A 17,870-nucleotide genomic window follows, 5' to 3' on the forward strand; every position below is an offset into this window, starting at 1 on the left:
CTCCTTGCACTTGTATTTCAACTGCCAAATATCTTCCTTGTTCATCTTTAAACATCATTTTTGGAACCCATTTCTCTTTTACATAAATCACAACTCCTCTTTTCTTAACTTTGTCCGATGAAATGAATTCTTGTCCTAATCTTTTATTTATGAGTAGTTTCCTGTGTGCTCTGGTTACATGGGTTTCTTAGAATCATAGAATCATAGAATCATAGAATCATAGAATCATAGAATCATAGAGTTGGAAGAGACCACAAGGGCCATCGAGTCCAACCCCCTGCCAAGCAGGAAACACCATCAGAGCACTCCTGACATATGGTTGTCAAGCCTCTGCTTAAAGACCTCCAAAGTAGGAGACTCCACCACACTCCTTGGCAGCAAATTCCACTGTCGAACAGCTCTTACTGTCAGGAAGTTCTTCCTAATGTTTAGGTGGAATCTTCTTTCTTGTAGTTTGGATCCATTGCTCCGTGTCCGCTTCTCTGGAGCAGCAGAAAACAACCTTTCTCCCTCCTCTATGTGACATCCTTTTATATATTTGAACATGGCTATCATATCACCCCTTAACCTCCTCTTCTCCAGGCTAAACATGCCCAGCTCCCTTAGCCGTTCCTCATAAGGCATCGTTTCCAGGCCTTTGACCATTTTGGTTGCCCTCCTCTGCACACGTTCCAGTTTGTCAGTGTCCTTCTTGAACTGTGGTGCCCAGAACTGGACACAGTACTCCAGGTGAGGTCTGACCAGAGCAGAATACAGTGGCACTATTACTTCCCTTGATCTAGATGCTATACTCCTATTGATGAGGCCCAGAATTGCATTGGCTTTTTTAGCTGCCGCGTCACACTGTTGGCTCATGTCAAGTTTGTGGTCAACCAAGACTCCTAGATCCTTTTCACATGTACTGCTCTCAAGCCAGGTGTCCCCCATCTTGTATTTGTGCCTCTCATTTTTTTTGCCCAAGTGCAATACTTTACATTTCTCCCTGTTAAAATTCATCTTGTTTGTTTTTGCCCAGTTCTCTAATCTGTCAAGGTCGTTTTGAAGTGTGATCCTGTCCTCTGGGGTGTTAGCCACCCCTCCCAGTTTGGTGTCATCTGCAAATTTGATCAGGATGCCCTTGAGTCCATCATCCAAGTCGTTGATAAAGATGTTGAATAAGACCGGGCCCAAGACAGAACCCTGTGGCACCCCACTAGTCACTCTTCTCCAGGATGAAGAGGAACCATTGATGAGAACCCTTTGGGTTCGGTCAGTCAGCCAGTTACAAATCCACTGAGTGGTAGCATAGTCAAGACCACATTTTACCAGCTTCTTTACAAGAATATCATGGGGCACCTTGTCGAATGCCTTGCTGAAATCAAGGTAGGCTACATCCACTGCGTTCCCTTCATCTACCAGGCTTGTAATTCTGTCAAAAAACGAGATCAGGTTAGTCTGACATGACTTATTTTTCAGAAATCCATGCTGACTATTGGTGATCACAGCATTCCTTTCTAGGTGCTCACAGACTGTTTGCTTAATGATCTGCTCCAGAATCTTCCCTGGTATTGATGTCAGACTGACTGGGCGATAATTATTTGGGTCCTCTCTTTTCCCCTTTTTGAAAATAGGGACAACATTTGCCCTCCTCCAGTCTGCCGGGACTTCGCCTGTTCTCCAGGAATTCTCAAAGATGACTGCCAGTGGTTCTGAGATCACATCTGCCAGTTCTTTTAATACTCTTGGATGCAGTTCATCTGGCCCTGGAGACTTGAATACATCTAAACTAGCCAAGTATTCTTGTACTATCTCCTTAGTTATTCTGGGCTGTGTTTCCTTTGCTGAATCATTTGCTCCAAATTCTTCAGGTCGGGCATTGTTTTCTTTATCGGAGAAGACTGAGGCAAAGAAGGCATTGAGGAGTTCAGCCCTTTCTGTGTCCCCTGTTTGCATTTCACCATTTTCTCCTCTGAGTGACCCCACTGTTCTTGTAGACATATCAAATCCAATTGTTCTCTTTTCAAAATATGAAAAACTTGACGTCTCTTCAAAGGCATATTGAGCCCATTACAATTCCAACTAAGGAATTGCAGGGCCATCTTGTTACTTTTCCGTTGTTCCTCCAACTGCTCCCAGTTGTTGCTCTTCCTCTGATGGTGGTGGATTAAGTCCAAACGATAAGTTCAAAATATCTAGTGCTCTCCTTTGTTCTGCGATTGGGTCCACAGTTCCCTTCTGTAGGTCCTCTTGGTTTCTTTCCAGGAACCTCTCTTTGTCTTGTGTTGTCTTTATTTTCACCTTATTTCCCTTGTAGTCAAAGGACAGTCCTTGTGGGAACTCCCACCTGAAAGGAATGATGTTCTTCTTCAGCAGGTAGACCAGATCCTTATAGAAGGTTCTCAACTCCAAGATATATTTAGGGATGTCTTTAAAAATCTGTATAGATGAATTTTCAATTTGCAAGGCCTTTTGGTAGTGTAATTTTAATATTTTATCTCTTTCTTCCTTAGATCTAAGGGTAATCAGGCAATCCCTCGGGGTCTTTCTGTTCAGTCTTCTGCCCAGTCTAAATGCTGTTATTATCTTAAATTCTTCCTCCTCCAAGTCTTCCCAGAAATCAGCAAACTCTTGTGTTAAATACTCCACGAGGTTGTCTCCTTCGCTCTCGGGAATCAATCTCAGTTTCAGATTTCTTTCCTTTCTCTGTAATTCCCACAAAGCCAAAGTTGCATCATGTTCATGAACCTTTTTAGCAATCGGTTCTAAGTTCTCTTGTGTCTCTCCAGCAATAGTTCTAGCTTCCTCTGGAATCTTACGTGTTGCAGAGTTTTCTTGAATCAGCCTGTTTATAGATTCTGTGTTCAAGTCCAGTCTTGCTGTTAGTTCTGTTAATTTCTGTGTATTTTCTGTACTCTGCTTTGTCAAGGTCTCCAAAGATTGATTTATCTTGAGTAACGCTTGTGTCACTGACTCCATGGAGGCAGCTGTCACTTTTTCTTGTCCTTATGTTCCTGTAGGAGTTACGCCTGTAATTGAGCCTCTTTTCTTTTGTTGCTGTTGCTGGTGTTGTTGCTGCTTAGCTTTGGCTCTGGTGGTTATCTCTTCTGCTGGGCCACTCATGTCCCAAGGACGTTCCCACGAAAACAGTCCCCTGATGGAAAATTCCACTGTCCTAGACTGTTACAACCGTTACTTAAGCCCTCTAGGGGGAGCAAAGCAAAATGTCCGAGTACGGAGACAAAGAAGTTAAAGACAAGTATATCAGGAGGCTTGTAAATATATGTTACAGCACTTTTTCCAGTGGATACTATTTCAGCATACTCCAATATACTGTAGCAACAAGGTCTAAAAACTTTGTAGCAAAGGAAACTTCAACCATGTAACTTTCCCAAGAATTTAAAGACAGTTCAGTGCTCTATTGTCTTGTTTGGCAGTCTGTTTCAGGGTATTAAGGCAGCAGAAGATTTTTCCCTTTTAGATAAGTAATGCAGTTCTTATTGTCCCTTTTTCCTTCCCTCTGTCCTGCTTGCTAGAGGGGAGATCTAAGTCCAATGTCAGGTTAAATAGTCAAGGAATGTTTCATACGGATGCAGCTTTAAATTTCCGTTGCTTTAGCTGTCATGCAGTCGGGGGAAGGCAGACTTCCTTAATTTTTACCTTCCCCGTTTTCAGCCAAATTTTCAATTTTAAAAGGTTCCAAATTAGCGTTCAGTCTTACTCACAGGTTTTTCAGTCCCAGATTTACAGGAAGGAATCGGCGCTCTCCGTCAATGGCGACGCGGCTTCACTCTGCAGGCTGGGTAACGACTCTCAGCACCGCGCTCTCCCGATGCCGTTCCAGAGCCTTTAAAAAGGCTCTTTCTGCAGTAAGGGGGGGCGCTTCTGGTGCCCGCCGAGTCTCCTTGTTCACAGGCTTCAGCGCCTGTGATTTTAGGGGTCCCCCGCTTGCCGTAGCGGGTCAGACCCGAACTCGCAGAGCAGTCCTCCTCCGAAGCTCGGAAAGAGGACCGCCATTAACGCTGGCGCCGACCGGAATTAAAAAAAAAATAAAAAAAATAAAAAAAGGAATGTCTCTTCTAAGCATCCTTGCCCTCTAACCCCTAGATTATGGAATATTGCTTTGCATCCGCAACCATGACACCAGTCTCAACCATCACTGCAGACCTTTATGCATGCCTAGCCAACAACAATAATAAATAATAAAAGGGGACAAAGAAAGTCCACGTTCTATAACGCTTCATACATATTGTTGCTTGATATAAAAGAGAAAGGTCTGTTAGCACATGGGCTCTTCTCCACCTGGCCTGGGCAAGACTCAATGTGCATGCATACACCACCTCTGCTAGACAGGCAGCTAAATGCTTAATTTCATAGTAATACAAGCTATGACATTACTGAATGTACAATTCTGGTTTTGAAAGAATGAGCTTTCAAAATGTTTCCACAGACCCTGAAGCAGCTGTCACTGGGATTGTGTTGATAGCCATCTTAGCATTGCTGTGCCATAGGATTTCTGCTTTCAGGCCCTACAGCAAAAATCCTGAGGGTTGTCAAATGAGGAGGGTGGGGTGGGGGGAACTGGCAGAAAGCATGGCAGTTTCCAAGGCATGACTTTGTTGTTTTCCAGGTTCTGCACAGGATGGTTTTAGGTGCTTGATTCTTATTGCTCCAACCAGGGGGTAAATTCCAGCAGGTACTCTCTAACCCAGGATGTGAAATTTTGCAAGAAGGAATATGTTCAAAATCTAGTACATTAAAGCAAATACATTTCCCCACTTCTGAGCAGGCTTTGTGGCAATAAGGTAGCATTCATCAAAGCTGATAACTGCCTGGGTGGATTAGGCTAAGCTCTTCTTTCTAGTTCCTGTTTCAACAACAGAGAGTCATATGCCTCTGGAAGCTGACAAACAAGGCATGAAGGCAAAGCCACCCATTTATGGCATTATGAGGAAAGGGGGAAGTTCTATATTGATGCTCTTATTTTTAGAAACCTCTATTGTATCACCCCACCCCCAGCAATCTTTATTTTCCTCTATGACACCATTATACACGTTTGTGGCCTGTGTGTCTCTTAATACTAACATTTAGTACTGTCTGCTGTTTGCCGTTTTTGCAAATAAGGTAAGGTATTTTTGTTTAACACCCCGCCATCCCACACACAACCGATGTATCGCCAAAAACAACTTACACGTGCCTCACCTTGGCTGCATACACAACAAGCATTTGAAGCACATTTAGACAACGTGACTCCCCCCAAGGAATCTTGGGAAACTGTAGTTCACCATTCACAGAGCTACAGTTCCCAGCACCTTTAGCAAACTACAATTCCCTGGATTCTGTGAGGGAAGTTATGTTCTTTAAATGTATGGTGTATGAGCATTCTCTATTAGAACAACTGCTACACTGTTTATTTAAGCTACTGTAGAACAGGTGACATACCTGCTTCCCCTGGGCATTTATGTGGCTTTTGTCCAAAGTCCCTAGAACAGTCGGCATTCTTGCTGAGCAAAAAAATGCTTCAAGTAACTCATTAAGAATTGCATTCAACAATACTCAGCATGCAAGGATCCCAAAGGGGACATGGAGGTAAAGGAACTTAAGGAGAGAAGAAACAGGAGAAGGAAATGTGCCACATTATTGCTGCTGAGAAGAGAGGTAGGTAAAGGTAAAGGACCCCTGGATGGTTAAGTCCAGTCAAAGGTGACTTTGGGTTGCAGTGCTCATCTTGCTTTTCAGGCCAAGGGAGCCAGGGTTGGTCCACAGACAGCTTTCTAGGGTCATGTGGCCAGCATGACTGAACCACTATTGGCGCACAGAGGTTTGTTATGAGAGCCAGAACACACGGAAACACCATTTACCTTCCCACTGCACCGGTACCTATTTATCTACTCACACTGGTATGCTTTCAAACTGCTAGGCTGGCAGAAGCTGAGACAGAGCAACAGGAGCTCACCCCGTCGCAGGGATTCAAACTGCCAACCTTCCTATTAGCAAGCCCAAGAGGCTTTACCTGCTAAGATAACTGCCTGAGAACACACACACACACACACACACACACACGGAACGGGAGGGGGGAGAGAGAGAATATGTAATATGACTGGGGGCTAAGCAGGCCAAGTTGCTCCTTGCTTTTTCGGGGGGGGGGACCCTCACCGGTCAAGCACAATTTGCTTCCCTTGCCCCACAGCCACACTCAGCGCTGGTATGTTGAAAAGCAATATATCACGAGGTGAGAACTCCACATCAACTTTCTATTAGCAGGCCACTTCTTCCAGAGGAGAGGATTCTGTGGTGTTGCTGACTTACTTCCATCAGTCCTAGTCAGCATGGTCTGTGGACAGGGATAGTGGGAGCTGCTATTCAGCAATATCTGGGGGGCCACAGGTTCCCCTTCCCATAGCTGTTCTTTCAGTGCTTTCTGGATGTTCCTCCCCTCCCCCCCAATCTTCCTAGGGGATATTTTTTTCAACACTTTGTAAGGATAGTAGCTACAAACTTGTTTGCACGAATAAATTTGAAATACTTTTGCTACCTTCTATTTTTTTCTTATTCAGAGAATATTAAAGTTAGAATCATCATAGAACTGTAGTTGGAAGGGACCACGAAGGCCACTTAGTCCAACCCCCTGCAATGAAGGAATATTTTGCCCAATGTAGAACTTGAACCCACAACCCTCTACTGACTGAGCTATTTAAGTGTACAGTCATACCTCGGGATGAATACGCTTCAGCTTAAATATTTTCGGGTTGCGCTCCGCGGTGACCTGGAAGTAACGGAGTGCCACTCGCACATGTGCAGACGCTCTAAATGACGTCACGCGCATGCACAGAAGCGGCAAAACGCAACCCGCGCAGACGTGCAAACGTGCTGTTGCATCTTACGTTCGCTTCAGGATGCGAATGGTGCTCCAGAATGGATCCCGTTCACATCCAGAGATACCACTGTATGGGGTAACCAGGAAAGGATGCAATCTAGCAAAATCTATCAGTGTCCAAACTCTGCTTAATTTTAATAATAATAATAATTTTTTATTTATATCCCACCCTCCCTGGTCAAAGCTGGGTTCAGAGCGGCTAACATCATACAAGTAAGACAATGCATAAAAACAAGCAATCAATAAATTAAGATACATCCCAGAATTAATTCAAACAAATTAAAATTAAAACTGGACAAGTGGCAATCTTCAGGTTAATTTTAGCCATTAATTAATTTTATTTCACAGGGCCTCTGTGGCCAACCTTGTTTAGATTTTACCTAGGGTAACTCATCTGTAACCTGTATCAACTGGGTGGTTCAGGTCTATGCTACTGGCCTAGCCCACATCATCACATTTATTCTTCTCTATCAAGAGAATGCCCCATGTGGAAGCAGCTTCTACACTTTGGTGAAAGAGGATAGACCATGCAAGCAAAGGTAAACTCAACAAATCACCCAACCAGTGGCATTATCATGCTTTAGCATCTTCATCAGTAAACGACAGCGATTTTCCAGTTTGTTTGTTATAATTCTTTCTCATCCTGAAACTACAATCCACTTCCATAGCTATAAACAAGCCAAACTGATCAGAAAGGGAAATGGATGCATTCTTCTGGGAAACTGAACATTATACATTAAGGTCTGATGGCAACTTTGGCAACAGATAACAAAGTTTAAAAACAAAACTAGGGGTATGTTGTTCTGAACTGCCGGCCCAAAGGAGAACTTGTGGGAACGGTTGGGTGCAGGGATACAACAGAAGGATTTCAAAAAACTAGAGTGATCAGTTCTAGTGCTTTATTAAAGAAAGGTGTAGAAAATATAATGAAAATGATGGTATATAACACCAGTAAAACTAGCCAAGTTGTACAAAACAAACAACAAATGTTGGAAATGTAAAGAAAAAGAAGGCACGTTTTACCATATGTGGTGGGAATGTAAAAAAGTAAAAGACTTCTGGGAAATGATTTATAATGAAATTTTTAAAATGTTGAAATATACATTTCTAAAAAACACCAGAAGCTCTTTCACTTGGTATGGTAGGTACAGAAATTCATAAGAATGATAAAAAATTGTTTTTATATGTGACCACTGCAGCAAGAATATTATTAGCCCAACGATGGAAACAAGAGCAAATGTCAACAAAAGAAGAGTGGCAAATGAAATTAATGGACTATGCTGAGCTGGCGAGACTAACAGGAAAAATTCAAAACCAGCAGGACCAGACTTTCCTAAAGGATTGTAAGAAAATTATGTTGTATCTGAAAGACAATTGTAATTACCTAACATCACTTGTAGGGTTACAAGAAGTTTTGTAAGGAGGACTATATAAATTAATGGGAAAGGGACTAAAATTAACTGATGCAAGATTGGACTTATAGCAATAAGCATAGTAATAAAATGCAAAAATAAAAAGAAATTTAGAAAACCATTAGAAGGGGTCGAAGGAAGTCTTAGGCCGTGATAGCCAAAGATTTGTTATATGGTGTTGGAGTTGTTATGTTGGAAAATTTGTGCAAAAATCAATAAAAATTATTTTTTAAAAAAGAAGGAAAGGTGTAGACTTAAGCAATCAGCCTGCTGATCTCCCAGACTTTACAGACGCAGGACTGACAGACACTGCAGCATGGAGATGGCTTGTCTGCGTCCAAGCAACCATTCACACATTCTTTATATACAAAGCAGCATTATGTCACTTTGGCCAGGCCATTGCATCACCTCACATGACCAGTTGATGGCAAATACCCAAATCTTACCAATAGATCCCAAGCCCACAGGTAAGGATAACATCAAAGCAAGCCAATTAGCCTATATCAAAGCAAATTAATATAAACATACACGACCTTATTGTTACAACAACTATCAATTAATTGTGGGGTTATTTTGACTACCAAGATGGCATTTGCAGAGTTTCTGGAACAGTTCACTTTTGGTTCAGTGCATACCGTTTTACCTGCCATCTGAGTTGTGACGCTTGCTGACTTTGCAAGTTATTTTTTGTGTTACTTTTCACCCTGACCCACATAAGGCACACTACATGCACCTTTGTTTATCTGCTGGCCTATCATGAGACGCGAGATGAGACTGAGCTCTGCAGGAAGTGTTTTCTTTGTCATGCTCACAGAGTCCCGTTTTTCTTCTTGGCTGAGGCCCGTAAATACACAATTTGGGAATTCTTAAAACTGAAACTTGAGGAGTGATCACAATTCACATCTTGCAAGACTGTCTGGTTCCCACTAAGCATCTCTAAAATCCTGATGCCCCACGCCCCGTGACATATAATTCTTATTATTCAAAAAGTCAGCTCCTATTCATGTGGAGGAAGCCTGAAAGGCCATTCACTGTTAATAACTCATTCTCGAATTGTCCCCCTTAAAAATCGAATTGCACCCTCTGGGGCGTGTGCCCCACATTGGGAACCACAGGTCTAGAGGGTAGCTTCTTTATACAAGCCAGACCACTGGGAAAAAGCAATAAGCAAAAAAAAAATAGAGAGAGAAATGGATACAGACAACAAAAAGAGGTCCCATGTTGCAGACATGAAAATATGCATGACTGCTGATTTAGATAAGCAGAGGTTCCTGAACCAAGAAATAAACTTGCATTTGGAGTAAGATTATTTAAATGCAAGGGAACTCAGTAAGAGGAAGAGCAGTCAGTTTCAAGCTACTGCTTTATGTATTAATGAAGTTAATTGGAAACCATCAAGGCTTTTGTGGCAGCAGTAAAAGAAGCTCAATCCCTGTTCTTTAGAGTTACCAAAGAACTACTGGCAGCCCTTAATGACAAGTACTGGAGGTTTGTAGCTTCTTATCTAGAATTGCGTGCTGAGGTCCCCCAAAACCCCTACCCCAATAACTCACACATCACACATAATTTTTGTTTAAGGTTTTTGGCATACTTTTGGCCACAACTTTATTTTCATACAAATTGAGAGTGGTTGCTTAGGCATTGGTTATGACTATCTGTCCCCCCCGCCTTGGGGACAGCGCTGACTCCCGTGAGTCAGCGTGTGGAGGAACAAGACCAGGGACAGCTGGGACTGCGACACAGACCCTCAGCTATTCCCTGCTTGTTCCTTGGGAACTTACACGGCCCGCACCCTGCTCCAAGGGTTTGGACGAAGGGATGGTAAGCCCCAGAATTCCTTTAACGGAATACCCATCAGCAGCAGCATTGGAGGGGCAGGCACAGCCAATCCATACCCCTCCACCAACCAATTTAACCAATGCCTAACCGCCACAGAGCCTTAGCTCACCGCCAAACCACTCACAAATGCAACCCTTCCTTCAATCCCAAAGCAACCATAGCCAACCAGGTGTCGTTCCCTATAGGGGAAATATTCACCCTAAAGCTGGCAGCAGCCTTGAAGGTAATCACAGGGTGCAAAATCATGGAACCACCTGAAGCAAAGCCTACTTTACTTTATTATTTTTATTTTATTTTATTATTATTTTATTTTATTTTACACTTCCTTATTAACATGCTTCCCGGCCTCTTTGGTGGTAGTTTGTCTAGGCACTGGTTCCTGACTAGCTGCACCTGACCTCAGCAGGGCAGCACTGACGACTGGGCCCCACCATATCGTCAGTACCAGCAACATTGTGGGGGAGCAATGAATCCCAAGGCAATCGCATCCCGCCAGGTGTCGTTCCCCATAGGGGAAAGATGCACCCCCCATCTGCCCCAAAGAGGGGAACAGTCTTGAAGAAAATAGCAGGGTGCAATATCACAGAACCACCTAAAGCAAGGACCTATTTTATTTTATTTTTTATTTTATTTTATATGTTATTTATTTGATTTGATTTACTTTATTTATTTTATTTTCCACCGCCATATTAACATGCTTTCTGGCCTGCTCGGTGGTAGTTTGTCTAGGCATTGGTTCCCGACTAGCTGCACCTGACCTCAGCAGGGCAGCACTGACGACTGGGCCCCACCATATCGTCAGTACAAGTAAACAGCGTGGGGGAGCAATGAACCAGGATCAGACTGAAGCTCACCCCAAATGCTCCCAGGGACTCTTGCGTGGCCCTACCCCTCGAAAGGGGTTGACAAAGCATGGCAAATCCTTGGTTTCCTGTAATGGAATATCTTTGCGCATTGGAGGGGACAGGTGCTCCAACCCCCCCTCCAGACCACCTTGAACCAAATGCCTTAAATTATTTTGAGTCCAGGGAGAGCTGCCATCAACTCAATCCAAGCCCTCTTGCATGCAGGAATGCAAACTTATGCTGGAGGAAGACAGCAAATCATTCTTGCCCAGCTGTACCACCAGCCCTGCGGGAGGACCTGCACAGGTCACACTCGACCGCACCAAAGGAAGGACCTCCTCCCAAAGCATTCCCCATCTGGACATCCAGTATATGTCCACATGGGCAGGAAGACTGAGATGGCGCCCCAGTCCAGACTTGTCAGCGCGCTTGCCAGCCCAGTGTACAATGCTGTGGCCCAAATGTGCACCGCTGCTCCTATGAGAAAAGGAAATAACAGACAAGCATCAGCACAGACATCATTGTGACACTTCCTGATATAACCCTTGTCAGCGTCAGACTTCCAATGACCCGTATTCACAATCCTGTCTACAGACAGGCCCCCAGTGTGCAGCCGTTGCAGCAGCCCTATTCGGAAGGAATGAGGCGTGTTCAGTGGTAGGCAAGCCGCAGGCCGTAATAACTGGTGCACGGCGTAAGCACATTAATGCCTGGCTAACGGGAACCCATGTTCATGCACTAGGAGTGGGCCAGCCCCCAGGGGAATGAAAAGCCAATTTTTTCTGGTATCCATAACCGTGCAAGGGCCCTCCTCATGTGTAATGGGAAGCCTGATTGTGGCACTCCTGCCCACTAAGTCTGTTTTAGAGTTCCCAACTCTAATGACAAGCTCCAAAGCAGATAAGGAAAAGTCCTGAAGCAATAAGCCTCCAGACTCTCAGCCCTGTGCTGGCTCCAACAACCATTTCCCCAACCCTCAGTGCCCAAAATGCAATGGAATACTGAAAGGAGTCTCGCCTTGATCTTTTACCAGCAGAAAAGTTTTAACTTGTTGCAGATCCTGCATAGGTAAAATTGACCGACTTCCTGCCCACTGTCCTATGAGGTTGGAGCCTATTCCAACCTTCCAAGGCCCTGCACATTACAAACTTTATGCAAGGGTCTCTGAAAAATAAAGCTTCAGTATAACAGACATTGCAGCGGACTGAATTCTTATAGTTATAACAGGACGCCCAATCTGCGGCAGGTGGACCAAATACTGCAGGATCTGCTCAGAGGATGGGGGCCAGTTCATCTGAATGGCCGAGGACTGCCAGCTTAAGGCTAAGAAATCCATCCAGGCCTTCCCATAAGAGCTAAAAGCAGAAGGGGAAATGGAAGCTGCTGCTCTCTGTAATTACTAATTGTTGTCAACATGCCACAGGTGGTCTGGAAAAGTCTGGCAATAGCTGAGTCTGGAGCCCAGGATCTGAAGCGCTCCATCTGAAAATGGGATAGAGTGTCAGAGACATCATTAGAGGATCCCGTAATCAGGAGAGCAGAAAGCACAATATTAAACCTTAAGCGGTGCAGCTCAAAAGCATGAGCGGAGGGGCGGAGACTCTGCTGGAGCGTGAGAACTGTTTAGCCAAGACGCTCACCACTACCTGGTTATCAGACCAAAAGCAGATCCGATGGTCACTGAACTCCTCGGGCCACATGTGAACTGCTACTACAATGGGGAAAACTCAAAAGTTAGGTCACATGATTGCCTCACCATACCGGGCTTGAGGCCATGGCTTTGCACACCAGCAGCCCCTGAAATAAAAAACCAAAGGGCAAAGATCCAGCAGCATCAGCATGAACCTGAAAAATCCCTGTGCAAGTATCCTGCCATGGCCAACTACTATTGCATACATATAGGAATTGCAACCGTTGCATGAGATCCCATTGCATGAGAAAGGTAAGGGGACCTCAGGCCGCAGGCAGCCTGGCCTAGTGGGAAGGGAAGGGGCGGCCTGGGGCAACCACTCTGCATGCAAGATTAATTAAGTGACCCAGCAAGATCGGATCTGATGAAGCATCACTTGCTACAGAGGAAGTATTACAAAATAACTTCCTTCAAGGCAGACAGCTTCTCCATAGGCAAGTGGTATGTTTTAGCAATGATATCCAACTGGATCCCTAAATAAAATGGGAATATGGGCAAGTATTGAGGTATTGCTTGCCAGCTTCCAGCCCCGCTTGGGCAGGGGGCATCTTGTGCTGCCATCATAATACGTAAATTTACAGGGCCGACGCTGGCCAGAACCGCTAAAAAAAGTCCCGACAAAACTGCCGCCGAGCCAGCTTCCTTTTCAGACACACACTGTGCAATGCAAAAACACACTCCGTGCAGTGCTCACATAATCCATGCAATGCAACTATACTCCGTGCGATGCAGCTACACACTCCGTTCAATGCAACTACACACTCAGTGCAAAAACGCACTCTGTGCAATGCAAAAACGCACTCCATGCAATGCAACTACCCTCCATGCAATGCAACTACCCACTCTGTGCAATGCAACTACACACTCCATGCAATGCAACTACACACTCCATGCAATGCAACTACACACTTCATGCAATGCAACTACACACTCCGTTCAATGCAACTACACACTCCGTGCAATGCAAAAACGCACTCCGTGCAATGCAACTACCCTCCATGCAATGCAACTACACACTCCGTGCACTGCACACACCCTCTGTTCAATGCAACTACACACTCCGTGCAATGCACTCTCTGTGCAATGCAAAACAAAAAACAAAAACAAAAACCAAACCACACACACTCTGTGCAAATGCCACTACACCCTCCGTGCAATGCACACACACTCTGTGCAATGCACACACACCCTCTGTGCAATGCACTCACACCCTCTGTGCAATGCGCACAACCTCTGTGCAATGCAAATGCAAATCTCTCACGCAATGCAATGCAAATGCAGCCCGTGCAGCGCTGTGCCCTGCAACGCACAGAGCAAACTGCAGTGCGGGCACACAAAGGTGCTTTCTCCCGCTTGCATATTGCAAACGTGGCGCCTGTTACATCCCTCGCAGTGAGGGAACCACCAAAAGGCCCTCGACACTGGACCTAAGTGTCCAGGTAGAGCAATGGGGGAGCATGCAGCTGTCCCATATAGGGACCAATCCTGCAACCTAGGCATTACCGGCACTATGCGCTGACCAGCTGAGCTATCCAGGATGATCCCTAAAGACCCGGGACAGCCTCACCCTGACCCCTGTAGAGGTCCAAGGTGATGTCTGAATCATGATCCCTGCTCCTCTTTGCCCTCCTCCTGGATTGCAGCCTTCGAAGATGCTTCCTTCTGGAAGAAGACACCTGGGGCGTCCACAAGTCATCCCCTGCAGGAGAGGCAAGCTCTTGAGGCATTTGCAAAAGCCCAGTCATAGTCCGCAAAAACTAAACAATGTAAGGAACTGGTGAAACCAATGCTTCATGGACCACATGGGGACACTATTCAGGCCGGAAACGCTTCCAGGCCATCGAATTCTAGGGCAAAGCCCTAGGATCACCTGCCAGGCCAGGCATAAATGTTTCCAGTGAAATAGCAGAGTTGAGGCAGCCCACAGCTTGTCCAGGTACCCCTGCTTGCCCTTTTAGAGGGAAGCACCCCTTCAAGAAACCCAAAGTTCTTTTATCACAAATGGGCTGAACTACCCAGCAACAGAATAGCCCAAAAGGAGCAGTTTGTTTTGTTTTGTTATAACAATGGCTAAGAGGGGGATATGAACCCTGTCTCCCAGGTCCTAGTCCTACACTTTAGCCACTAAATCACAATGGCTCGCCTCTAAAATGGCAGTCGCCACTATCAGGGCAAAACAAACTTAAAGAAAATAAACTTGTTCAGAAACAGCATAGTTCAAGAGCATATACAGAGTGCTCATAGTCATTGGAGGCACTGAGAGCCTCTGCCGCCCTCTGACTGCCTCAGATATACATTAGCAGCAACTGAGCCTGGAAGCAGGTACATTCTTATAGAGAGGTCAGAGACTTAACAATTAACTGCTACCTGTAGCATACTTAGGCTCGGAAGTTATGCCCAGGCCGAATAGGCCTCCATGCCTCTGCTCTTGAGAATCTTAGTCTCATAGCAATATTAAAGGAACTCAAAATAGTGCTCCCGCCCAAGGCTAGATTAAAATTTGGCCAACAGCGCTGCACACACTCAAATAAAGCCAACCTTCGGGGTGCTATGAACGAAAGTGATTCCAGCTAAGCTGAGAACAGCCCTGACTAGCCCCACAATTTCAACAAGAGAAATGGGGGAAACCTTTTTGCGAAAGAAAGGCAAGCCACAGATACAGGGAGAATCTTCCCACAGGGCAGGGTAAGGGGTGGGGTGGGAAATTGAACAGGAAAAAGGGGAATTAAATTATTTAAGGGACTAAAGAGGATTAAAAGAAGGGGGAATTAAAGAAATGTAACCAGACAATGAGAAGTTTGCATCACTGTCCTCCAGACAGTCCAAGTGCTCCATGTGATCCGATGTCCACAGCGAAAGAGAAAGAGAAAGCTGTGGACCTTGCTTAAATAACCACTGATCCCACCCCTAAATTGGCAACATCAAATTTACCCCAGTAACACCATCCTCCAATCTGCTCCAGGCCCCTTGAATCTAATACTGCCTGGCAACCAAGTGGAGTTTTGTTCGGCCCCATCCGCAACACGTGCTCTCTTTTAGTGAGAACACGCTTTGTAGAAAAGCCTCAGAGAAGCTTCCAAAGTAGAGCATCATAACAAAATATTTGTCAATGGGAAATTGTCAATTACTCATACATATTACAGATAATGTTCAGCGTGTATGAGTTGAGAAGAAAGCAAGCCTGATCCCACATTGATTTCATAAGATATGTGACATGGTGCTATAAATGTTAAAGAAGGAAGCATGAAACACCATCTGAAACCAAAGGAATGAAGATTTATATGAACAAGGTACTGACGCAGACTAACCCCCAAAATTCAGTGTTTCTTACTTGTTGTTGTATCATTAAGTGATGCAGTCCCATTGCCACGCAACGCTTCGCCGTGCAGAAAACTAATGGAAATTAGCAAGACTGAACAGGAGTATTCCATCATGGACCTGTTAAGCAAACACAGAGAAAAATATAAAACCCATACTAACATACTCATGTCATGTTCATACTATCACGAAGGAGGTTTGAATTTTATTTTTTTGAAAGAATGACTTTTGTAAGGGAATATGATTTATCTGTTGTGTCCAAAGTCTTATAAGTATTTGTGAAACTACCACCCTAGTGCCCAAAGTCTTATTCTATACCACAAATCTTCCAAGTTTGGAAAATTAAGGGATTTGAAAAACACCAAGAATAAAAACTTGCTACTCCAAAAAAAAAAAAAAAAAAAAGGGAGCTCCAGGCATTACACAGAAACTGCAAGATAGGACACATGCCCCACTCGCCCTTCCTCTTTTCTTCTGGGATATGCAAACTGGGGGTTTCTGCCTCTTCCTCAACATTTGGCCTTCAGTATCTCACCAGGGGAAAGGTGCACAAGTTCTCACGTTGCATATTACATGGAAGTACAAAAAGAGGAAATGCGAGTCACCCACATTTCCTCTGTTGCTGCTTGTTTGCACATCCAAAAGCTGGCAGAGATTACAAGCTGTTCAAGAAGAAATCTGACACAAATTCTAGTGAGTATAAAACTAAACAACATATGCAGAAAATGGAACAAATTCCTAGGTTGTGTGATGATCATTTTGTAACAATCTGCTGCTGTTCCGGTCTACTTTTCTTGCTGACAACTTAGTTTCTTATATGATGAGTTGCTGGATTGTTATTGTTCTTCCACAAGTGAGCACTGAAAACATGCAGTCGGAACTGGTACGCTTGAAGCTGCTACAACACCAGCTCCACTAATACATAAAATAATTTAAGTATAACTCGTAATCATACGACTAGATATTATAACTAGATATTATACTACTGACTGCAGGTCTGGTTTGCCTCCTAAAAACCCACACGCAGCAGGCTCAATTCAGTCTCCGGGGGGGAGGCGGGAGATCCCACTGAATGTAACCAAATCCCTTTTCCCTTCCTTTCCTTCTTCCATACTCACAGGCACATCATGGGAGCTCTCCACATTCCTCCCATATCCTCATCTGTCCCTCTTCTTCCTGCTCAATCAAATAATGCAAGGCTGACCTATAGGAAGGGCTCGACAGTAATTTGGGAGACGTGCTATGCAGAACTGCCTTGGGCATTGTCCCGGAACACCAACTGATGCAGCAGATAGACTGGTGACGGTGGGAGGCAGTGCGAGACAGTGGGATGTCACACCTTGGCCAAAACATATACACCAGCTGCCTATAAATTCCTGCACAAGGTTCGTGTACCAATCTACAAAGCCCTGAACAACTAACTAAAATAAGAATACTCTGGCTGCTTCTCTTTCTCTGTAATGTGTTCACAGAGTGCCCCAACATACACACTGGACCGAACCTACTATATTTTTAAAAATTATTTTGCTTCTCATTAAAGGTACATAGGATTACATTATGAACTAGGCAAAACTAGTTGTCATCTGCCCCTCCCTCATTATACCATGTAAATATACAATACCAGCATGCAGAGAAATCCTGACAGCGGCATAACAGAACTTGTGCAGGAGAGAACCTTTAAAAGTACACAGGGCTTTAAAATATAATTTATCAAAAATTACTGGTTCTAATATGAGATGACAAAGTCAGGAAAAAACTTTTTGAATGGCATGAGTGGATAGAGAAGGGTCAAGAACCGCAATTCAGTACAGTGGTACCTTGGGTTAAGTACTTAATTCGTTCCGGAGGTCCGTTCTTAACCTGAAACTGTTCTTAACCTGAAGCACCACTTTAGCTAATGGGGCCTCCCACTG

At 44.4% G+C, this 17,870-nt stretch overlaps 1 protein-coding gene across 4 annotated transcripts in view; it reads right to left on the minus strand.

The window, feature by feature from the left end:
- The window catches only part of LOC308578269 (receptor-type tyrosine-protein phosphatase epsilon-like), a 59,064-nt gene extending 42,900 nt beyond the window's left edge, over window positions 1-16,164 (minus strand). Inside the window, exon 1 of one of the 4 annotated variants that reach the window (XM_081178520.1) lies at window positions 15,971-16,164. In XM_081178520.1, the coding sequence (XP_081034646.1) occupies window positions 15,971-16,127 (157 nt within the window). In that variant the 5' untranslated portion in view covers window positions 16,128-16,164. The remainder of the gene's footprint in view (window positions 1-15,970) is intronic. The other 3 variants (XM_081178518.1, XM_081178519.1, XM_081178521.1) reach the window with 3 other exon arrangements.
- Window positions 16,165-17,870: the final 1,706 nt, after the last annotated feature.

Source organism: Podarcis bocagei (genome assembly GCF_964188305.1).
Source record: "Podarcis bocagei genome assembly, chromosome: W".
Lineage (NCBI taxonomy): Eukaryota > Metazoa > Chordata > Lepidosauria > Squamata > Lacertidae > Podarcis > Podarcis bocagei.